The sequence below is a fragment of the Enoplosus armatus genome, chromosome 14 (genome assembly GCF_043641665.1).
Source record: "Enoplosus armatus isolate fEnoArm2 chromosome 14, fEnoArm2.hap1, whole genome shotgun sequence".
NCBI classification, from domain to species: domain Eukaryota; kingdom Metazoa; phylum Chordata; class Actinopteri; order Centrarchiformes; family Enoplosidae; genus Enoplosus; species Enoplosus armatus.
Window position 1 is genome coordinate 16,682,940 of NC_092193.1, and position 24,577 is coordinate 16,707,516.

The 24,577-nt window shown below is 44.1% G+C and overlaps 1 protein-coding gene across 1 annotated transcript; it reads right to left on the reverse strand.

The window, feature by feature from the left end:
- Positions 1-1,757: 1,757 nt before the first annotated feature.
- On the reverse strand, positions 1,758-24,179 carry hs2st1a (heparan sulfate 2-O-sulfotransferase 1a). Its single transcript, XM_070919135.1, has 8 exons — positions 24,046-24,179; positions 23,753-23,926; positions 7,965-8,218; positions 7,729-7,814; positions 7,303-7,441; positions 6,751-6,848; positions 5,196-5,353; positions 1,758-3,678 (listed from the first exon to the last, which is right to left on the reverse strand). Exons 2-8 carry the CDS (start codon positions 23,874-23,876, stop codon positions 3,455-3,457), a joined length of 1,083 nt encoding a protein of 360 aa, XP_070775236.1. The 5' UTR covers positions 23,877-23,926; positions 24,046-24,179; the 3' UTR covers positions 1,758-3,454.
- Positions 24,180-24,577: the final 398 nt, after the last annotated feature.

Below are 24,577 nucleotides of genomic sequence, written 5' to 3' on the forward strand. Positions count from 1 at the left end.
GACAAGACATGATGGTTTTGTCTTTTATATAAGGATCAATATGGTCTGCCAGCGATAACCACAAACTACACTTAGTGGGTGCAGTGTTTGGTGTGGGAGGAAAGAATGGAGATGATATGATGTTTCTGTACCAGCAGGTTAATTAATATCTATTGTTATCAGAAACATATATGTCTGTGTTGTTCTCCAGCTCTGGTTTTACAGTTGAGTGAACACTATACACAACTGTGGGCTTGTTGTTACCCATAATAAACATAATGATTAATGCTCTGATTAATGGGATAATGACTACGTTTTATTGGGCAGGCAGGTATTAGGTATTGCCCCACAATAAAGGCTAAAATGCAAGAAAAAATACTTCAATATCCCCTCCAGACATGTTTTAAGACACATAGAAAAATACTCTGCTTTTGCCTCATTGAAGAATTCATAATCTATTTTAAGTACCAGACAAAATATGTCTCCTACTTCACTGAAAAGTCCTTTCTCAGCATATGTGAGCTGGAAGTTTCTACATAACACTTGTGTAAGTTGCCTTTTGGACCATAACTTGTAGTGATGTTACAAAATCAAAAGAGTTAAACTTTCCACCCTCCGGCAGATGAATGTGTACACACTCTGCACATACATCATTCTGCACTGGGACTCCAAGTGAAGTGAGAAAAAGAAAACATGTTTTTGACTGGTAGGTCACTTTAAAAATGTGAGGATTGGTTGAATTTGACTTGATCTAAACCCTAACATCCCAACACAAAAGTGTCCACAGGCTGAATACTTTACTGGTTTGTATGCTGGATCCACTGTAAAAGAATCAAAGATGCGGTTGAGGTTTTTACATATAGATGAGGTGGGTGTCAGTTGTGCTGGTTCATGACATCCAAACCCTCAGGGATCAGAAGTAATTAGCAGCATCATCACAGGCATCAAATCTGAAACTCACAAAGAACACTCTGGGATATATTGGATAAAGACTAATAAGCTAACAAATAACTCCAGCAAATTGTAGAAGAGCAGTTTGGGGACTTTAGACACAGCTTTCCGTAGCAGCAACCTCTGATTTTTTCTTGTTATAACCTCATAAAAGGCATCCGAGGGGTTAACGCTGAGTCCTAAACCTGATGATAAATGCTCCTGGTCAAACAGCCAGTAACTGAGACGCCAAAGGTGGACACCCTCCACGTTTATCTGGGTCAGAGGGCCAAAACCAGGAAGCTGTAACTGGAAAACAATCTGAGATTAATGGGGATGAGTCCAATAGCTGATGACTGTCCAGGGATTATCTGAGAGCAGGGATGAGTAACACTGAGTGGCAGCATCGGCTCATATAAACTTTCTCTGGCCTGGTGACTCTTCAGCAGCATGATAGCGCTGCCACAATATGTATGACAGCCATCTGTGCTTGTATAATAACCTGTAAAATATAATTAAGTTGTATGGCAGAGACATATTTAACTCACTGCAATCACTATATCAAATGCAGAAATCCACTAGGAGAAAATAATAAACACACACACACTCACACTCTCACTCTCTCACACACACACACACACACACACACAGCAGACCTGGCAGCTCTTTATCTCCCTCTGCAGGATACCAGCTCTGAAATAATCCAGCTTTCATTTTTCACAGAAGCAGCTTTATCTGTCTTTACCACTCCCTGCTCTGTTGTATCTGATGATGCACAAACATTTGTATAAAGTTAAGGACCACACACGCGTCTCCCGTCTTTTTTAAAAAAAAATGGTCTGTATATTTGTTTTGGCAATCAAAAGATGAAAACAGCCATGTTGTTTTTATGTTCCTCCTGACAAAGCTGGAACACGAGGAGAGCTGGGTGTAGAGAAAGCACACAGAAACTGAGCCGTGAAACTACAGTATGCCCCCCAGACAAGCACTTTAATCGGCCAATAAAAGGCCATTAAATCCGCTATAAACCCAACCTCCCAGGAAACCAGAGATGAAAACTACACAAGCAAATTAGCAAAGTTATTACCAACCTCGCAACCACCTTTTATGTCTGTGAAGAAAAACAGCAGAGATTTCAAGGAATAGATTGACATTATGGGAAATAAGAGATCAACACCGCTCTCTCTTCAGTAAATATATGCTGCAGCCGATTAGCTTAGCTTAGCATAGCATAAAGACTGGGGGGAAACAGCTAGCCTGGCTCTGTCAGAAGGTAACACAATTCACCCACCTGCACCTCTAAAATTCAGTAATTAACATGCTGTATCTTGTTAGTTTAATCCGTACAAAACTGAAGTGAAAAAAACAAGTTTGCGGTGTTAAGGGTTATGTGAGAGTGACAGATTTCCCAGTCTACAGTCTTTATGCTAAGCTAACTGGCTGTAGCCTTGTATTTAAGGTACTGATATTAGAGTGGTGTCGATTTTCGATCGTCTTACTCTTGGCAAGAAAGAAAATAAACGTATTTCCCAAAATGTGGGACTATTCCTTAAAACGGCAGAGTAACATTTTAGAGGACACCCACGTTTAACTGGTTCTACAATGAAAAGAACATGACAAAAATAAAATGCAGACCAGAAAGTGAAAGAAATGTACAAACTGATAAAACGCACAGACTGTAACTTTAAAAGGGTCTTAACAGTATAAACGGGTTGGCTTCATACTGTAGCAAATCTGTTTGTGAATGAAATGGACTGAAAAAGTTGTAAATATTTACATCAGCAGCATCTTCACCTTAGTGTTCTTACACACTTCAATAATATCAAGTGTAAATGCTTCCTTCATTACACAGGAAAAGCCTCTGGGCAAAGCTGCACATTTATGAGTCATCCAACAAAACACATCAAGTACAGTATAAAACATACGCACTTGCCCCGGTAAATAGTCCATGGTCACAGGATATTTATTTCATAAAAACCTCAAAAGTTCTCATTCAAGTCCAATAATACAGCACAGTAGTCAGTTTCTTACACTTAAAATCTCTTTAAGTTAGTAGTAGTGGTGAGGCATGGGGATGTTGTTTCACCACATACAAAAGACAACCATAGCAAAGAGTTAAAATACAACCAAACACAACCAAACAGTACAGAGCCGATGAAAATGTTTCGTCTGGATCGGAGAAGAGCGAAGCCACTCAGGGGTCGAGGTCTGACCGGCTGTTTCCGGACATGTGCCGGGAGAGGCCGTCCGCGCAGACGACCTTTGAAATGGAGGTGAAGGGGAGTGGAGGCCTGGGGGGCGAAACGCGAGCTCCTCGTCCAGTTGGCTGGCACAGACGTGAATAACTGAGACGCCACCAGTCTGATCACTGCATCAGAGGCGGATTGTTCTGCAGCTCCACATTATGCTCTCAATCACACGTACAAACCAGCCACACCGTCACCAGCAGTCCATTCGTCTCACTTTCCTTCTCTTTTTCATCTCAGACTGCATCTGAGCCGGTACCAAGTGTCCTCTCCAAACTCTTCTATGAACACGTGTCTCTTTAGTTTTTGGGGTAGATTTTCTCATAGAAGAAGTTTTGAGCCAGCAGGTAGAGCTCCCCGTCCTTTTCTCTGACAGCGTGCGCCCTGACAAACTGGAACTGCTCCAATGCAAACTCATAGAACTCATTCTCCATCTTCCAGATGGCCGACTGCTGCAGCTTGGCGATCGACTCCTTTGTGGGCGGCTTCTTCTCGCTGGTCTTCCTCAGGTGGGATTTCTTCCCTGTGATGAGAAGAGAGGAGGATTAAAACTCAGTGATTCAGCATTAGACACACATCAATTTTATTTTGTAGTAGTAGTTTTATATTTTTGTTGAAGTAGTTGTTTCCTTTTTTGTTACTGCATTTCAAAAATGAATTGGCACTATTTATAGGCAACCTAAAACAAACTCCACATGTCACAACTTAACTTGTCCTCACTCACAATATGAACCCTGAAAAGTAGGTTTTTTAATTATTTAAAATCACAAATGATATTATATTCAATATAGTCAGTGTTTCAGGCTTAAAGCCATATGCATGTGTGTAGAATATGCACATGAAATAAAATAAATAAATTCACAAATTAGCTTGCTGTAAATATGACATCCTTAATGCAATAGTTTGGCATTTTTAGAAATTTGCTTATTCGCTTTCCTGCTGAGAGTTAGATGAGAAGATCAAGAGCACTCCAATAGGTTCCAATTAGCTTGCTTAGGTTAGCATAAAGACTGGAAACATTTGTTTAAAGTGTAGTGTAAAAACATCAACTTGTGATTTAACAAGGGGTTATTTTAGACAATTTAGTTAGCTAGTGGTCTTGTCGTCATTGCGAGGTTACCAGGCAACCAGCAGAGACACCAAGACGTTTCTGCACCAGGAAAAGAAATAATCTCACACACACACCCTCGTCCAAAATGAAATAAACAAGATGTAATGTGTTGATTAGTGAGCTTTAGATGTGCTGGTAGGTGGAGTTACCTTTGGACAAAGCCAGGCTAGCCGTTTCCCCCTGTTTCCAGTCTTTATGCTAAGCTAACCAGCTGCTAGCTGAAGCTTCATATTTAGCTTGATCTCCTCATCTAACTCTCAGCAAGAAAGCAAAGAAATGTATTTCCCAAAATGTCTCAAATAATTATTGTGCAAATACGGCACAGCTTTCAATTCTGTCTGATGTGTTCTGTATTTCTCTTTCAGCCAAGCTTTAATTTTGCAAAATTAAACGGCAAAGGCATCTCTTAACACTCCGAGTGAGATTGCCAGTCAGCAAAGACGTGACAACTGAGACTGCATGAGTTCTGAAACAGAGACTCAAGTCTCCAAATTAATTCAATGAATACCTGATTAACTAGAGTACTTTAAGATTATCTGCTGCTAAAAATGATGAACATCAAACTCGAGTCATAGCACATTTACATCACTGTCAGATTTAATTCTGGCTCTCCATCATTCATCCTGGCTGCACTCATAGTAACTAATCTGTAACTACATCAGCGAGAGGCATGAGTGCATATTGATCACAATTCAATTCTCGGAGGGCCAATTTAAACTGCTAGTATGCAACCACAACACACACACACACACACACACACACACACACACACACACACACACACACACACACACACACACACACACACACACACACACACACACACACACACACACACACTTTATGTTAATGTTGAATGTGAGCGAGCCATTGAGTTGCCTTTCAGGATATTATAATATTGGTGAGGGAAACAAAGGCAGACAGGGCACCTGTTTTGTACAGCTCGGTGGCTCCTTTGAAGAAGCGTGGCAGCGCGGCCTCCAGCATCATGACAAAGTCCTCCAGTTCTTCTGTTACTCCGACCAGCATGTATTCATTCACCAGGTTGTATTTCGCCTGCTCCAGAGCCCACTGGCTGCCCACGTTCCTGCACAGACATCACGTCATTGTACGTGGTTAGTTTTCTCAGTATTCTGCTGAAAGAGTGACAGTTCTGCTGGATTTAAAACCATCACATCACTTGGAAAGAGCAGAAATGGAGGGGAGGAAGAGAGTGGCAGAAGAGCGGCTGAGGAGAGCTGAAAGATAGGAGACGGTGACGAAAATGATTATGTGAGATGTGAGTTGTGAACAGAGTGCAGAGACGGTCGAGACAACAGGAGGACCAGAGGACGAAGGAGAGAAGCAGGAAGGAATGAAAGAAAATTAAATAAGAAGGGAGGAAGGAGATTGTTTAATCCTATAAAGTAACGTTTTGGCAAAGCCTCGTTAAACAGAGCACTAGAGCACTGGCAGCAACTTCACCTTTTTGTCTTCACTATTTATTTAATGTTTCCAAGGTGCTTTCCACTACTTTAATATACTGCCAGCGAACTAAATCCTACACTCAGACCTTCAGCCAGTAACCTGCATGAGGAGGGTGGATGGTTAAAAGATGGAGGGCAGAGTCAAGGAGAGATTAAGGAGGTAAGAGGGATGAGTGAGGACAGAAAGAGAGAGAGATTGATACGGAGCATCATGTAGAGAGACCGGATCAAGGCTGAGAGAGCCATCAGAGACCTTGAGAATATGAATGTAGCCGATAGAAAAAGGACTGTGAGGTTTAATGTGGTGCATTAGGAAACAAAACTGATACAGCGAATGATCTGAACTGCCTGAGGTGTGCAAAGGATAATGTAATGTCCAACAAATCCCCTTGACAGAGAAAAACAACAATGAGTTAGTCTGTCTCTCAATATTAAACAACATTCCTTCCTGTCTGTGATACCAAACCCCTCGCCAAATCATTAAGACTTAACCTTAAAAATGTTTGGGAAATAAAGTTTAAAAAAAAGGTTAAATAATGTCCCTAAACAGCTGGGCACTGTAGTTTTTAGCAAACATTACTAAAACAGAAGTAAAGAGTGCATTTGTTGGGGACTACTTTTCAACTGTGGATTAATACACATTTTGTGCGCTAGTGAGTATTTAATGCACCAGAATAGTGTATGTGGGATTGATTCAAAATAAACTACAACATCCATGTTGATTGTAATGAAGGAACATGTCAATAAGTGCAACAGTGTGGCTTACTGATGAGTTTTTATTTACAATGGTGCTCTATGACACAGAGGAATAAGCTACATCAGGCTTTGACAATAAGAAAAATAAAGATCACCAGCCTTATGAACAAATGACAGGTAGAAAAGCGAAAACATAACTAAAAATGAGCTAAATCAAGCTTTCATCCTGTCATTCTAAATATCGGTACGAGAATACAAGAGAACCTAATGATTATAATTCAGACTCTGTGTTGTCTGACACGTCAGGCGTCTGAATACTTACCAGCATTCGGAGTAGTGACCACAGAAAAAGGGAATCTGGAGCCAGAGCTTCTCAGGGGCGCAGTCTGAGCCACCGGCTGACACACATTCATCAAACGTCTGAAACACCAACGCAATGCAGGAGCATTTTTAGTGAAAACACTTACATGTCAAATTATGACAATAGTCTTAAAACAATAGTCAGGTGCCCATCTGAACACAAAAACAGGTTTTGCTTGCTGTAACAGTTCCTCCTCTTCATACTTGCCATTAAGATTACAGACTTTTCTGAACGCAATTTAAAAGTAAGCGTTAGGGGAACAAAATTCAGTCCTCGCTCAGTGCAACAGCTTATGCCAAAGTTTATCTGAAGCTAAGATGAGACAGCTCATGAAGAAGGACTGTCCAGGGAAACACGAGGGAATTTTGTACCAAAAATGCTGTAACCTTGAGAGATCACTTACATTTAAAGTGCGTTCAGGAAAATGTTCATATGGGCACCTGACTAGACTTATTGTGAACCTATCCTTTAAAACAAAATAATGTATTCACGACAGTATTCACGGATTTTAACCTTCTTGTCTCCTTGTTTCCTGCGCCTCAAGCCGGGCCGGTAGTCATCCCCGAAACGCAAAAAGTAATAATAGGACACCAGCCTCTCAATGGGGTCCCGGATCACGTTTATGTAGATGGGCTTCCTCTTCACCCCAAACCTGAGAGAAATGACAGTAACTGGATTGAAGTCCTCAACAGGATTTGAATCCAGGATTGATTTTAAAGACAGACCAAGTTAAGCTGATTTAAGAGCTCAACAATGTGCTTTTTTTTGTTGAGGATCAGCAATGTTACTTTACGCTACAGTCACATCATGACACTACACTGTGTAAGTGAAAAGCTGTAAATGACCACAAGGTGGAGTCACCTGCACAAAGCCGCTGCAGAGTGAAGAAAGTGTAAACAGTGATGCCATGGTAGGACAATTGCAAGATAATATATTTACTTGGTGAAGTCCAGGAAGGAGACGTGTCCGTGGTAGAAAGCCGGCTTCATTTCCCTCCACTCAGTCACGTTCTTTACAAACCGCACCTGAACCCAATAATGATCATTATTACAATGGACGAAATACACAGATTCTCAAATAGCGACAATAATGTAGAAATATCTAAATAACAGGCCTCTACATTACAAATCAAAGAGGGAATTCATGTCAAACTTGGTGTCAGCCGTCGCTCTGACCTGGTCCTGTATGGACATGACTGGGTTGTTCTTGGTGGTGTTGATGTGCAGGACGTGGTAGTGGTTCTTCCCGCACAGGTCGTAGGCGATGTTGGTGAAGGAGGTGCTGGCCGTCTTGGGCACGCGGTTGTAGATGATGACCAAGTCGTCTTCGCTCTCGGACAGCGACGAGGCCGACGAGTCCCGCTCCCGGAGGCCGTCCTGCGTGTGCCGCTGCTCAATCTCCCGTACCTCGTGTCTGGCGATGGCTCGTTCTGGAGGGACAACAGGAAGTCAGAGATAGGTGAGTTCAAGGTATACAGGTAAGTACAGGTAAGGATTTTTGTGTTTTTTTAGGATAGTAAAAATGTCCATTAGCAGGAGTGCTGCTCTGGAGCTGAACCTGACCTCTGACCTCTCTGTGGAGCTGAATAATTGAATAGAAAACTTCTCTATAAAAAGTGCCAGTAAGTATCACATACTTGTAAATACTGTAGAGTGTAGACAGACAGCAAGAAATAAAAATACAAGGAGTTAAACTCTTGTGTCACAATGGTTTTCCAAGCAAAAATACGATCATCTCCAACTCCCACATCCCCATATCTTTGTTTACACGCTGGTCAATGTTTAACACGTCTCATATCTGTGCTCAAACAGCACTCAGCTGAAGCATACTTGACATCTTTGCCAAAAATGTATACTTGAATTTAAACCCAAATACATTTAACATGAATTACCCCCTTAAAAATACGATTCCCTTCTTGTCAGAGGTAATGCCGCTGTGTGAGAGACTAAACTGTAACTTCATTAAAAATGGATTTCCATTTCATTTGAACAAGGTCTCTTTTGGAGAGCAGACAGCTAAAACTCCTTCCCTGCTTCACACTAAGGATCAAGAATAATGTCAAACAGGAAGATTAGTTAATCATCTTGTGAGCAGCTTATTTCACGCTGCGGTGCCACCTCTCTCTTGTAAGTTAATCAGATTCAACTTTAATATCAGTCGCCTACCTTTACTTTCACCCTCCTTATTTAACCGCAGAGTGAAGAGTCTGTGTGCTCCAGTTTCAGATCAAATAAATGTATTGTCATATGGCCAAGTACATCTTTGGGTGAAATGATTTACCCAACCTCGTTTCTTTCCCCTCCTCTGAGAAAAGCTTCATGTAACAAAGGTGAAGAGGTGAAGAGCAAGAGGTGACAGGCTGACGGTTCGAGGTTGGTAGTTAGACGGTAAGGCTACAGTTACTTGATAGCTAACTGGACGTTTACAGGACGGCAATACACTATTAATGAGGAGGGCAGAGGTTGGAGGTGGGGTGGTATCTCAATGCAAACACTGCATGAAGCTGCAGAAAAGCCAGACCCCAGTGCCTCAGTGTGAATAGATGCAACACAAAGAAACCCAGGCCTTTCTTGCCCTCTGGCTTTTTTTCGTCTGAAATCGCCTCAGATTGACTGGTGTTGACAATACCTCAGAGTGCTCCACAGGAAGGATGGAGCGAGAAGAAGAAGGGTGTGTGTGTGTGTGTGTGTGTGTGTGTGTGTGTGTGTGTGTGAGGAGGGGAGGCAGCACAACACTGGAGAGCACCTAATACCCGTGGGAGCACTCAGTGGAGCCAGGAGGCTCCTAAAGCCTGCCTAAAGCCCTGCCTGGCTGCAGAGACACTGTTACAGCCTGGACTGGCCTGGCCGGCTTTAGGGGCTGGCATCTGGCACCGGAGGCCAATTAAGATGTCATCTGTGACTCCGCTGCCCTCTCCTTCTTCTGTGCAAACGCACGTGGGCACACACACAGACAGACACAGACACACAGACACACACACACACACACACACACACACACACACACACACACACACACACACACACACACACACACACACACACACACACACACACACACACACACACACACACACACACACACACACACACACACACAGAGAGAGAGAGAGAGAGAGAAATACTCTCACTGCCCCCTCTCTTACACCCTCCTGAGCAGCTGTTAATGTTCCACTCATCAAAGCTGGATCTGGTTACGGATGGAGCCGCAGCCGCGAGCTCTCAACTGGTGCTCCTCAGGCCGATGGCGCAGAGACGTGCCAGGTGGTTGTAATGGCTGAGGGCTGTCAGCATGCAGAATAACTGTAATGGAGACATTCATTCACGCGTCCATCCAAAGCACGCATTAGCCAACAACAACAGCAATAACAGTTGCTATGTTGGAACTTTATCGCCTGGGCTCAAATGTCCTTTTAGGATTATTTTTATGATGGTATACAGTGAAGGGAGACAGAGAGAGACCGTGACATTCGAGAGATAGAGTCAGAGTGCAACCCGTGACAATGCAAGCCATAATTATTAGGTGCCTTTAGTCTGATACGTAGTACCAGGTGTCTGAGAAGCCCTGAAAACGTTTTCTGCCAAAGTTAGAACAGTTGTGCTTACGGCACATGTATTTGTGTTTTTATCTGTGCTATTCTCACTGGTTTCAGCAGGAAAAAGGCTGATGAACAATGGATTGACATTCACCAGGTGGCCAGAAACACAGAAACAGGCAACGGTTTGCACACACCTTAGCCACATGGACTTAAAAGGTGATGATATGTACGTAGAACGTGTTGCAGTGCCCCCAAGTGACCAAATAAATAAATAACTATCAGTTAATGCAGATTTATCTTTGATTGTCATGAATATTTAGTGTTTAATGAGAACACTACTACTTCCTCCCCCACAGCACAATGACAGTGAATGGAATCACTGCTGTGAGCAACACATTAAAAAAGCCCAACAACAACAGCAATGTGTTTTTTCAGAGACCCTGTTACACTTGATAATCCACAGACCTCAGTGTCAACAGTTTTCACTGGAACTAGTTTCCATTGAAGAAATACTCACAGTGAAAAGTGTTGACAGCGAGGTCTGTGGATTATCCAGAGTTTCTGACGGAGATCTTGCTGCTGAGTATTTTAAATGTATTGTTTTGATGCTGTCAGCACCACAAGTTAAACTCCATACCCCAGACCCAGATCTGATAAAGAAAATGGACAAATAAGACAAAAGCTAGCAACAGAAAATATGTTTTAATGAAGTGACTTGACGACCTTAAACTCTGTTGCTACAGATTTAAGATGTTCCTGAACTGCTGACATCTTCAGGGCCAAACATGCATCATCATGTAAGCTTTCTTTTAGCTTTGCTATGGCAGAAACACACACATCTAAGCTTTTGTGTAGCTCAAGCTTGCAAGGAAGGCTGCCAGTCTCTCTAGTTTTCTTACAGAGGAGGTGGAGGGAGAGTGAGAAAAGATCAGGGGCGACTGCGTCCCTAACTACAACGTCCTGAACTATGCGAAGGGGCCCAGAAACCACTTGTTAAAGACATGGTGTTTTGTGGCAAGTTTCCAACAACCAACAAGGAGGCGAAGCGGGCATGGAGAGGGCTTCTTAGGCTTTGTAGTAGACGCCCTATTCATTGCCAGTGAATACACTTGGCACAGCCCTCTATATCAGAGGGCGCCCCACACACACACACACACACACAAACTTAAGCTTAGCGCTCCCTTCTGAGGTCATTTAATTAGAGAACAAAAGCATGAATTACTATGGCCACACAGCAGGCCCCCTTTCATTCCACATTTCCGTCAGTTTCCTCCCCTCAAGCCGTCTCTGTGCATTAAAAGCTAATTATGAACCGTGAAGCCAACACGGGTCTTAAACATTGTGACAACTACAAGCCTATTACTCTGAGTTTCATTCAAAGTGAGAGACAGGAGGAAGACGGAGCGCTGGTGGCTGAACATATTTACTGAAGCAATTTCGCGGCTGATTAGACGCAAGCATTCGAAATCATCGTTCATATTCGCCGCCAGATCTGCAAAATGTGACGGGCCGCCGTGTATTATTGCTATCCCGTCAGATCTGATGGGATAATAAAAGTGGGGGAGTGGAGATGATCCTTTCTCCAAGCAGCTCATAAATCCATCATCGCTCCAATCCGCCAGTCGGAGCTCTCTCCCTCTGTCTGCTTCCCTGAGGGTTAGCCCCTCGAACCGAAGCCTTGGGCTAGGTGGGTAATAGAGATTGGCTTTCAGCGGCAGACTGAGGTGTACGGCTTGTATGGTTCTGCTTGGATGCCACTGGATTGCAAAATCAATGAAGGATGACAGGGAGGAGATCTAGGTTGCTGCTGTATAAAAATCGAGTTAGTCTGCTGCTGCTGTTTCACCCTCGTCCTTCTGTATAGACTTGGATGCAGGCTGGTGTTTCACAGTGCCAGGTTTAGGGGGGGGGACAGTTATGTCACCACTGCAGCGCTTACAAACATTTGAATAAACACTTCTGAATTTCTAATTATTCTAAGCAGAGAGTGGATTATCAGAGGAAACAAGAATGAAGTCGGAGCTGACGGGGAGATTCAGGCCCGACTCAATCGAGCTGAACCTGCATTTACCATTGTTATTTAAGTTATGACAGGGGATATGAAACATGGTGTGAGAGAGTTCTGTTGTGCAGCTTTTCAACGCTGCTGGCAGCTGCAGAGAGTTGGGAAAAAAAAAAGGAGAGCGCTTTCATTATGTGATTGTGAAGGTGTTCGGTACATTCAAAAAACGCCTTCAGAGCTTTCAAACAAGCTCAGTATGACAGCAGGAACAGAGACATACACATCAGCGCACACGGAAACATAAAACCTTTCAACTTTTTAACTAGACACTGATTTTCACGTTAACACTTGTTGTAGAGAAAGAGAAGACGGAAAGTGCGATTGTTTAGGTGGGCTTTTTGCTGAAGCGGAGCCCCCCCCTCCAACACACACACATTGGCTTTGACACACAAGTGTGACATTGACGCTCAATGAAGGGTCTCATTCACTGGTCTGTCCTCCGCAGTACAGCTGGGGGAGAGAGGAGAGGTGGTGGTGGTGGTGGGGGGGGGGTCGACAAAAAGACCGGGTTAGATGGAGACTGACAAAAATGTGAGTCAGACAATCTGATCACAGTTTATAACAGCCAGGGCAGGGCCAGATCAACCTGTTAGGAGGGCCCGGGGACCCCCCACCTCTGGTCCTCTGTGCACTGTGTATGTAGCCTGTCGCCTCCAAGCTGTAAAGACGTGTTTACAGCTTATTCAGTTGCCCCAAGTGGCCAAATGATCAATTAATACTACTTAAAACAAAAAGATTTATTCAGGAATAAGCACAGTTGGACAATCCAGCCTTGAGAGTCACTAAATGAATGACAGGCAGCAATGCATGAATATCTGGGGAGTTTCTATTTCTTCTGTCCTCTGGATTTATCAGAAAAGGAGGAGACTCTGATTGGGAATGCTAGAAACGGTGCTGTACAGTGTATCAACGTCAGATCGCAATATAAGCAACAGAAAGGCTCCACTATTAAAATTCAAATCAACAGATGCATCCAGTGAGGTGAAGCAGTGGAAATAAAATGTCTGGCTACGTTGCAGATTCTCGTAAATAAGAAGCTTCACAGTGACGTGATATTTCCTGTCCTGGACTCCGCTGCTCCATAAATATAAGCGTTTTTCATTGTTATGACTTTCACGGCAGTTCTGCTTTTACTAGAAGGTGCAGACGGGAGCAGGAAAGGTGAGGAAAATACAGGAGGGGTGGGGGGGGGGCTGTTAAGGTCATGAGCCGGATTCCACCCTCAATTCCAGGTGCACGAAGGGGCACGCCTCCGGAGAGACGAGGCTGCAGCTGCTGGACCCTGGAGTTTACTTCAGCACAAACAATCCACGTAAAGGTCGTGTATCCTGAAAAGCTTGGACATGTCTTCCTCTCCCAGCGAAGTGGCATGTTGAACACAAGCACGTTTTTGTCAGAGAATGCCGACAAAGCATTCCTCGGATATGGAGCAGAGACAAAACTCGCCCTTGTCAGCGCTGCCAGACAACACTGTGCAGACAGTTTAAAGTGGTTAAGTGGTTTGGGGTATGGGTCTTGAGACCATAATAACTCCATTGAGTGTCAATGAGGAGGAAGATGTTGACACTAGAAACTTCAGAAATTGACTTTTTTGGGAGAACAGACTAAAAAAGTCCTGGCCTCAGCTGAGGATGGGGTGTTTTTTTGCTCTGTCGAGTTCATGAACTGTAAATGAAAAACAAGCTGTTCGACTAAACTACACTAACTAAGCTCCATCCACATGTGGCCCATTTATAATTCCTGGTCTAAATGCAAGCCATGTCTCTACACTAATGATAACAATGCGGGATAGATGGAGATGATTATCATCATGGTTCAACCTGCCACTTTCTCCCCTAATATGTCTTTTGTGCAATCGAAGCCCATAGTGCTGTCTGACAGGTGAGCCAATAATGTCTGGGGAAACAGAAAGAGTAAAGAGGGCCATGTGCTGTCTGCTTCACCAGAAACAACCAGTCGGATGAGATTATGGAGCAATTTACACAGATGGCAGATCCCATCATTCCCCTGCCTTGTTAAGTAAAAGCAGGTCTGACAGGTTGTGTGTTTTTGTGTGTGTGTGTCTGTGTGTTGGGGGGGTGGGGGGGCTTGATTGGAACAGACCTCATCTTGGCACAGATTGTCAATGACTAAGCACTGGGAATTAGCCAACGTGTTCGGAGGCATTTGCGCTTGAAAAAGGAAGAAGAAGATATTTGGGTAAGTCTCGTCAAGAGAAGAGCTATTTCATGTCTTTGTTAGAGGAGCAGAAACCACAACAGGAAGGTCTGTGTCACTGCTAAATGTTTCAGCCACAGCCTCACAAACACTGCAGTCCAATCCGGGGGAGCGGAAAGTGGGAGAAACATGAAATGCACAAATTACAGTAGCTGAATGCACACGGATTCGCGCTGAAACACAACTCTCAGTTTTGCTCAGAGCGCTCATATCCTAATATAACAACAAACAATGTTTGCATAACAGCGCAGATCTGGTTGCAAGCTACAACCCAGATATCTGATGTTCCCTTCGCCTCTCTGTCTCTCGGCCCTGTAACAGATAATTAATAATGCATGTATAGGAGTCCAGGGAAAACTCCGCACTCTATTAGACAGAGCCGACAACAGCTATTCATAGGCTTAATGATGAGTGGGAGGGACAGGTGAACGCCGCAGAGAATCTGTCCCACACAGAAACGTGCCACAGAGTCTCTGCACAGAACATCTCTGCGACGAGACCAGTTCAACTCCTCAACTCATCTCTGCAGGTTTGCCTGTGTGCCACCTCAGTCTGTTGAACGCTGATTCAGCAGCATTCACACTATTGCTCTTTATCATTCTGACGTCTGGAGGCCGTGAAGGCAGTGATGTCACTTGAGTCAGTGGCATCTGGGGCTGAAGACAAGTTTGAAAATGAAAAAAAAAATCTGATGAACAATCCAATGTACTCGCCAGGCTTGCACAGGTTTGAAGGCCGCATGGAGGCGGCCCTACCTGAAAAATAATCATTAATTTATATTCTGATTTAAAGGTGAGAATGTGCACTTTTTTTATTAATATAAATATAGGTAAATATATGGCAGACAAACACTGTAAATTGAATAATCAAGCAATGTGAAGACATTACCATGGGCTCTTGGAAATTGTGGTAGGCATTTTCACTGTTTTCTGACATGCAATGGCCCAAATGATTGATGGACTAATCTGAAAAGTAATTGGCGGACTAATCAATCATGAAAATAATTGTTAGTTGCAACCCTAATAAGTAGAGACATGAATGCAGCAACATTATTTTGATGCTTAAGCGTATTTTAATTATGTTGTTCTAGAAGGTTTATAAAACTGCATTCACAATCTTTTAAGCGACAAAGAGACAGTATTTATTGTTCAATCAATCATATCTGGCCGATACCCAGTCTGTTTAATAAGGTCAGGATGAGAGGTAATACTAATCCAGCGTATTGGAATGGTGTGTCATTAATATTAGTCAGAGGATACAGACAGTACTCTAATAAAAAAAACGCTTAATCAACCTTGTGTGTAGTGTTACTGACTGAGCAGATGCGATGTGTTTGAAAAAAAACTTCAACAGCACGGAAAAAGAGAAGCAGGCGCACATAAATCTACTGATCCTCACTCAGCAGGGGACGGTGTGAGTGCGGGAGCTGAATATTCAGCAACGCAGATACTTCATTAATAGGGTGCTGCACACACACACACACACCACAGCTGTTTGCCGTGTACTTATTTGTATTCTGTCTAATGAAGTTCAAGTTGAATTTCAGGCAATTTGGCGATGCTGCTCACACCATTCGGCACACTGAGGAGAAGGAAAGGCAGGCATGCAACGAGACAACAGAAAGAAAAGAAGGACAGAAGAGGGAGGCACAGACGGAGAGAAAAGAGGTGGAGAAGTCTAACAAGCAGAGGAGTGGAAACTGTGTAGTAGCACCATCTTAACGGTTTGTCCCTGAGGACACCTGGTGTTAGACATATTACAGGAAAACCAGATAAAGGCAGCTGTAAGCCAACAGGGGCAAAGTTGAACCAGGGGCTGAGGAAGAAGAAGGGCAGCGCCGCTCGGCCACCTTCCTTCCTCCTTCATCCCTCCCTGTTCTGATGAAATTGGTTGTAAAAATGCTGCAGGCGTGCTTTCTTCATTCCTTTTTTTTGTAGGGGCTTATGATTTTCACACGCCGGGGCTTTAAATATTTCTGTGTCGCAATGAAAATTAAATCATCTCTTTCATTTCACCCCCCCCCCCCCCCCCCTCCTCCCTTCACACTTCCTCCTCCTCATTTCCGAAGCCAGCGGCAGATATTATCCTTTCAGGCGCTCATCCAATGGGGTTAGTAAAACACAAGAGGGATTTGAATATCACAAAAGGAGACTCGGCACGCAAATAAAGAAGTTGTTTACAACTATTGATCCAGAAGGAGCTGCATGAGAGTGCTGTCATTGTAAGTTATTATTGTGACGGAGGTTTATTAGCTGCTTGCCGTTTCCCCCGTCAGAGGAGGAGCTGAACGATGTCGAAAAGAAAAAGAAACCCTGCTAAGTCTGCAGAGGAGAGGAGAGGAAACTGACACCTGCTGTCACGTGTTTACAACCACAGGCTCCATCATGTGTCAGAGACCCACGGGCTTTAACTAGGTATGGCAAGGTGTGAGCCCCAGAGAGTCTAAATGTGATCCTGTAGCTTTTATCATCATTAAAATAGAGTGTGGAGAGTGATTTCTTTCCACATATAAAAAAGGAAGAAGAAAAAAAAAATCACATCAGCACAGCACTCAGGATCGATGTTCACTCTTGAGTGTCTCTGCAGGACCGTTTGCTGACCCACGTCTGATTTATCACTTCAACTAAATAATATCTCACAGCCGTCAGAACACCTCACGAGTTCAGTGAGTAGAATCTGGCCTGCAGGGTTTTGGCACCACGTGATGTTTGAAGCCCTGTTTCTTTGAGTTGAGTGAACCGACACCTCTGCCCAACAGTGACACGGGAAGAAATGAAGACGGAGTGGGAGACAGCGAGGAGGAGAAAGTGTGTCTGTGTGAGGAGTTGGGGGGGGGGGGGTATTGGGGAGAGGCCAGCTGAGGGGAGTGATGGGTGGTATCGGAGCGGGGTGTTCTTCTAGAACGGCCTCCAATTACATCCAGGGTGTGAAACCGTCCATAACACCCCGATTAGCCTGTCTGTCATCCTGCTACAGCAGCAACAGCGCGCCACTTTGCAGGAACACATTCCCTGTCTGACAAAGTGCGGCAGGGGCCATAAATCCTCGACCCTAATCAAAGCCTGCTTCTAACAATACAGCAGAAGCCCAGTATGACCATTAGCACTTTTCCTCCCCACCTTCCACAACAAATCCATCCCCGACACCTACGCCCATCTCCACTGTGGGCTCCCCTCCATTAGCCACTTAAATGGCATGTTTCAGAGAGTGACTGAGCAGGCAGGTCCAGGCGATAGACACTACTGGCTGCTTAGGGTAGCAGATGCCAACGTGCAGAGTGAAAGCAAATGACTCATGCACCCTTCATACCCCTCAGAGAAGCTAAAAACAGAGATGAGGGGTGTCAGGGAGAGTTCAAAGGGAATCTGAGTGCCGTGTCCACAGGAGGTGTAAGGGAACAACAAGAGGAAGAAATGCTGGAAGTTACACATTTAGGAGGGTGAGGTTTGTACCTTGGTTGTCGAAAAGACGCAGGGGCTCAGTCGAGTTGAGTGCGCCCGACGTGTCATCAATTAGCTTCAAAAAGGAAGCCACCGTTTGGTGTTGCAGCCCTTTGAGTGAGTCACAGAAACCAGTTGACACACACTTGACAAATACGTTGGTGCGGAAGGAACTAGGTAGACACTCGTCAATAAAGTTACATTTCAAACATAATGCAGCTCAGGGTCAGTGACAGAGTGAATGATGTGCAGCGGGGGTAGCTCGAAGGTATAAAGTCGTCCAATCAAAGCCCATGCTGCATGCGCATGAGGACAGACTGCCGATGCCTGACCAATGTCCTTTCAAGAGCAAATTCCTGACCAGATCTCCAGGTCCCTCGGCGGCGGAGCGCGAGGGTGGGCTGGAGGCTGTGAGTGCCTGGCATGACAATCAAAGTCAAATTCAAACCCAAGGCCGGCGGCGACAAACGAATGCTTAAAAGTCTTGCGTCAGCTCTGCAAACACTTTGACAATGAGTGCATGCATCCCCGTCCTTCTGCATTCAACAGCATCTCTCTTCTCTCTCTCACAGCTCGCCACAGAGCCGCTTCTGTCTGGAGCTAAATATCAACACGCAACAGATGGAAATCGAATTCCTTTAATCAGGCTGAATAACGGCCGGCAGATAAAAAGGCGATGATGCCAAGGGGGGAAAAAAAGTCTCTGAATATCTGTCCAGCCCTCACATGGCCTGCAGGGCGCAGAGGTGAAGAGGTCATTGCTCCAGTTACAAGGGCCATGAGGTGACAGTTTTATAAGCAACGTTTCTATTCACGCAGCTCTCAATATACCATAAGGTGACCTCTAGAATTAACCTCCCACCTGAGGCTACAAGCTCTGTTACCGACTGATTTTTCATTTTGCATCATAAAATGGTTGAAAAGCTGCTAAAAAGCCGTGTTTCCTGGAATGAAAACTGAGGTTTCTTGGTATTTATGAATATTCTCCCTGAGGAAATATGGCTTGAATCTATAAAAGCAGGTGGCGAGGACAGATTACACACATAATGATGCACTCAACTGTGTAATGAACAGACAGGAATCATAAAAAGATGTAGTTTCAGAGCCACGAATGAAAGTGATTGCCAAGTGTCAGCTGCACGTAAATTGATCTGCACATACAAAAGATTAAAAAAAGGAAATTATTATTATTTGAATACATTTCACAAGAAAAGTCACATGATCCCCTGCATTAAGGTTTTCATCTTTTTTGGCAAGTACAAATTATCTAACCAGAAAATTTATACTTTTCCTTGACATGACAATTATTTTCAGAAGCTGCGTACTTGGGACAGTTCATCTGGGTTGACTTCCCTGATCAAATTTTCTGGTGAAAACATCTAATTCAATTCAAGCACTCGTCTCCTGTCCGACGTAAATGAAACATCACTCAGGAACGTCAGTCTCAGACTTCAGAATAATAGTGCGAAATTCTTCAAGGTGAGCGAGTGAAATTGCCTGAACTGAGAGGGCGTTACTGGCAACCCTGACAGGGAAAGTGGCCTTGAATCCCTGTCCGTGGCTCTTTATTAAAGAGACTTTATTTCCATCCATCCATCCCTGCACAGTCAGCCTGTGTTACTGTTGACCCAGCCGGCAGCAGTGCCGGTGAGCAGCCGGAGAGAAATACTGTCAGAATAATGGATTAGGCCCACAGCAGGACACACAGCTGCATCGCGGCGTGATTGTAATGCAGGAGACTTCTCAGCGAAACCTTGGGACGACGATTAGCTTGGAAGCAAATCACAGCTTGTCTGCGCTACGGGAGGTGTGTAATGGGGGAAATGATTCAACTGTGTGTCAGGCAATAGGAGCCCACGCTGCGAGGAGAGGGCTCCGGTCATTCCAACCCGCATGAAGTTAATTGTGAACATGTGAAAACATGATACAGGAAGGTGACACATAGAGCTTCTTCTTTTTTTGTCTGTATTTATCACGTAACAGTCATTCATGGAGATCTGATTTGGGTTTGGACACCACCTGTCCGTGTTACGGTTGTTATGCTGGTTTTTATTGTTGCACAGATGGACCTGCAGCAGGCGTACCTGGTAATGTGACCGGCCCTGTGGCTGTCTGTCAGCGTCGTGCCTGTGAAAGCCTCAGTCACAACTATTTGGCTATGCAGCACATAATTCAGAGCTCCAGTACACAGACGTCTGCTCAGTCCAGTCATCCATCAGAGCGCTTTTTGCCAAGTCAACAGATTCTCGTGGTGGTGGACAGTCGGGGGAAAGGCCTCTCAGGTTCTCTTTCAGCATCGGGAGAGTGTGTGTGTGTGTGTGTGTGTGTGTGTGTGTGTGTGTGTGTGTGTGTGTGTGTGTGTGTGTGTGTGTGCGCAGCCCAGAAGAGTTTGGATTCTCACTGGGTGTAAAGTATAGCCCTTTACAGCAGCAGTAAACCATGTCACAAGCCAATATAGCCATCTATCTCCCCAGGACGCCTGATTGTTCCAACATGTGGAAACTCAGCTGGGATACTTTATTCAATTAACATGACTGAACTATTTTATTCACAATCTGGCCTGGAAATGTCCCAACACAGCCTCGTCTTTCACTCATCTGACAAAGTCCATTACTCGCCTACCTGTAAGCCCCAGGGTTGGTTTTAAACTTCTAACGATTACTTGCATAACTGATTCATTTGTTGTTGGTCTACAAAATGTCAGACGATAGTGAAAAATTGATTTCCCAAATCATCCAAAACATAATCAATTAACTAACATGGAAAACAAAGAGAAGCAGAAAATTTGAGAGCTTTGAGAAGCTCGAAACAAGTGAACTGTGGTCATTTTTGCTTGAAAAAAATAGTTGCAGATACATTTTCTGACAATCATATTCAGCTCTAATCCTGGTAAAAGTGGCATGACATCAACCACGAGGCCCTAACTGGTGTTGAAACGTTGTTGGTTGATTAATCGATTAGTCAATAGACATGAAAATACCAACAAACCTGATAATCGATTACTCAATTAACTAATCTATCAAGCAAAAACGCTTAGGGCTGAAACTAGTCGATTCATTGATTAGTCATTTGCTCCACAATACATCAGAAAATAGTGAAAATTTGCCATCACAATTTCCTAGAAGCCAAGGCGACACGTTTTGACTTATTTTGACCAATTAGACCCACAGACTGTATAAAAGAAGTGAACGTAGCCTCAGGCTCTGAAAAGTGAAATAAGAGCCTTAACCTGCATTCTTTCTGCTGGCCAGCAGGGGGCGACTTCACAGAATGCAAAAAGAAGTCCAATTGTATAGACGTCTATGAGAAAATTACCCTACTTCTCACTTGATTTATTACCTCAGTAAACATTTTTCTGATGGGTTTATGGTCTCAATGGCGAGTTTCAAGTCTTCTTCAATACAGTATGATGGGTTCATTTTGTTTTTGTGTTTATTATGGTCCCATTCAGAGTAAAATAGATGATAAAGCAAATTGTGCTTTACGGCGGGGCTACCTTGTGATTGACACGTCCCTACCACGGCAACCTCAATCAGGATAGAGGCACAGCAATGCATATCCATGGCACTGGGTACATTTAAATAGCCGTGAACTTGTTGTGAGTCTTGTTTTCGTCTAAGAACTCTCACACACCTCCATCCTCTTGTCCAAATATGGTCACTTCTGAAAAAAACCCAACCCCCCCCCCAAAAAAAACAAGATGGCGACGGCCAAAATGCCAAACTCTGCTTTCAAACCGGTGGTCCACAAACCAATGGGTGACGTCACAGTGGCTACATCCACTATACAGTTTATGATTAGACCTCTTCTCATAACTGTGTGGGTCTGTACAGGCTGTGTGTGATTGACAGCTCCCTGACTCACCTGTTAGCTTTGTTGCACCTTCATTATTCTTATAAATACACAGAGTTTGGTGACCTCATATTTCCCAGGATAGATGCACCCAACTTCACCCTGAGCACAGGTCTAATCATCCAGAGTGACACCTGTGTGGCTGTGCAGGGCCTTTAAAATATGTAGTAGTTACAATGTAATAGACCTTTTTCACACCAGCCATTTTCACTTGTCATAGCAGGAAAGGCGCAGGTGTTACTCATCACATTAATGATCTCTCTGCTCCATTAAGTGTCCCTGGAAGCCATCTGAATGAACCAGCATGCACAACACCAGGACTCTGGAGCTGCCTCACCTAAACAGGATTCACTGCAGCCATTGTTAATATTATTAATTACACCTGTGCTTTTCCTGCTATAATACGTCAAAATGTCTGCCGCCAGGCTCCCACTCTCATCAAATGATACAAGGTGGTGGGTGTGTGTGTGTGTGTGTGTGTGTGTGTGTGTGTGTGTGTGTGTGTGTGTGTGTGTGTGTGAACCCCTGAGGTACGCTGGCTGCACCCTCAGGTTGTCTGCACCGCTCTGCTTCTTACAAAAAAAAATCCCCACAGTGGAGGCACCAGAGAGATAATCCTGCAATGTCCCAGATCTTTATTGGGACGGAGCCCCTGATGGGAGCTCGCAATGAGATTTCAACACTGCGCCGGCCACGTTTCAATCAGAGGAGAAGAGTTTGGGAAAGGGGCAGGAGAGGATTTGCAGCAGAGTGGCGTCCCCATGCATGCAGAGTATTACTAAAACTTACTTTGAGCACAAAGACATTTCCTGTTAGTTCTAAGAGCACTGCAATATATTGTATATTATCACCCACCACCAACTCCAGAACCATCAGTCTGCTGCTCCAATATTGATTAATAAATATCCTATATTTCCAAGTTATCTGTTGGTTTCTCATCTCAATTGCAAGCACATATACTAGAATTGAACCTTAATTGGCAACTATTTTGATCATCAGTCAAGGCTATCCAATTATTCTTCAAGCAAAAATGCCAGACATCCTCCACTTCCAGCTTCTCAGATGTGATGATTTGGTTTTCTTTTTTTTTTTTTAATCATTGTTAACTGAATATCGTTGTGGTTTTGAACTGCTGGATGTACAAAACCAACAAAGCCAAAGACATCACTTTGGGAAACTGTGATGGAGAGTAGGGACAACTTCAGCTACTTCTAAAGGTGCACGGAGAAGGCAAAAAATCTGAAGAGGTCAAAACTCCAGAAACACGTGCAGTACTAAGAACCACTTTGCTGTCACACCAACGTGTTTCAGCTTGTGGCCCTCAACGGGATAATCAGGCAATTTCCAATACTTTCTGACATTGCATGGAGCAAACGATTAATCACTGAATCCAGCAAATAACTAGTTAGATTAATCAACAATGAAGCCCTAAAGTATGCAAACACACACACGCTCACTGTGTCACAGGCCAACAGGCTGAGGACAGCAGCACCTCGTCATTCTCACACTGCGCTGCACAGATTAGGATGACAGGTTGACACCAGCTGTAATTTTAAACAAATACTTGGAATAGTTCAACGTGTTGGTCTCACAGCCACGCAAAGTTCAGGAGGACAGTTCCCAAATCCTGTAACATGCCATGACTGTGTGCCATTGTCTGAACCATATGATGAAGCGTGTGTGGTGGACGAAGTGCAGCTCTCTCAGCACACTGCCTCTTATTGACCCAAATACACAACAATGGTGATGCTCAGATTTACATTGACCCAAGAGGGAGAGACCTCACGCACAGCCTGTCGTGATCCTGGAGTGCTGTGACGGAGATGGGATCGGGCTGCAGCCCCTTAAACTTACCGAGCTTTCCCCGGGACTCCTCCAGCTTCTGGATCTGGTTCTCCAGGAAGAACATGGCCACTGCGAACGCCAGCAGCGCCAGAAGCTGCAACTTGGGCGGCATCATGACTCTGAGCAGCCCCATCAAATCATCCAGAGAGGGATTTGGTCAGTCCATGCTCAGAGAAGGAGACACTGAAAACACACACACATACACACACGACGACGGTGATTACAAAGCGGCGGAGTGTCTGTGCATGGCCCTCTCTCCCTCTGTGTGTGGATATCTCCCAGTGTTCAAATCCTCTGGTTACCTCAAATGCGACGTGTTCATGCTCGGCTTGTTTATTTCATCAAGTCAATTCCCAAAAGCGGACCGTCGTAAAGCCCTAGAGATTTCTCTGCGGATTTGTCCCCCCGGGGTGTAGGAGCGGTGGTACCAGCCGCTGTCGCCTGCGTCCCCCATGTAACGCTGTCCTGTGCCATCCAGTGTGTTCACCACCGCACTACGGACAGACTATTACTACCAGCCCGGCCATTGGATGCACCAACAGTCCACCACACAGCCGAGGCTTTCTATTCGTCGACAATAACTGTCTGTTCAAACCGGATTGGACCATTTTCACAAACTGACCCGAACTCGGACAGCAGATGTCGCAGTTCTTTTTGAACTATGATAACAGTGGAGGCGAGGAAGAAAATACGAGTCGACCATGGAATATGCCAAAACTCAAGAAACATAAAATAAAAATCTAATTCTTCTTAATACATCACATATTTGTAGAAATGTTAGTATAACCAATAAGGATGATGTTATGCCAGCAAGCGTCGATCATTTTTGAAAAG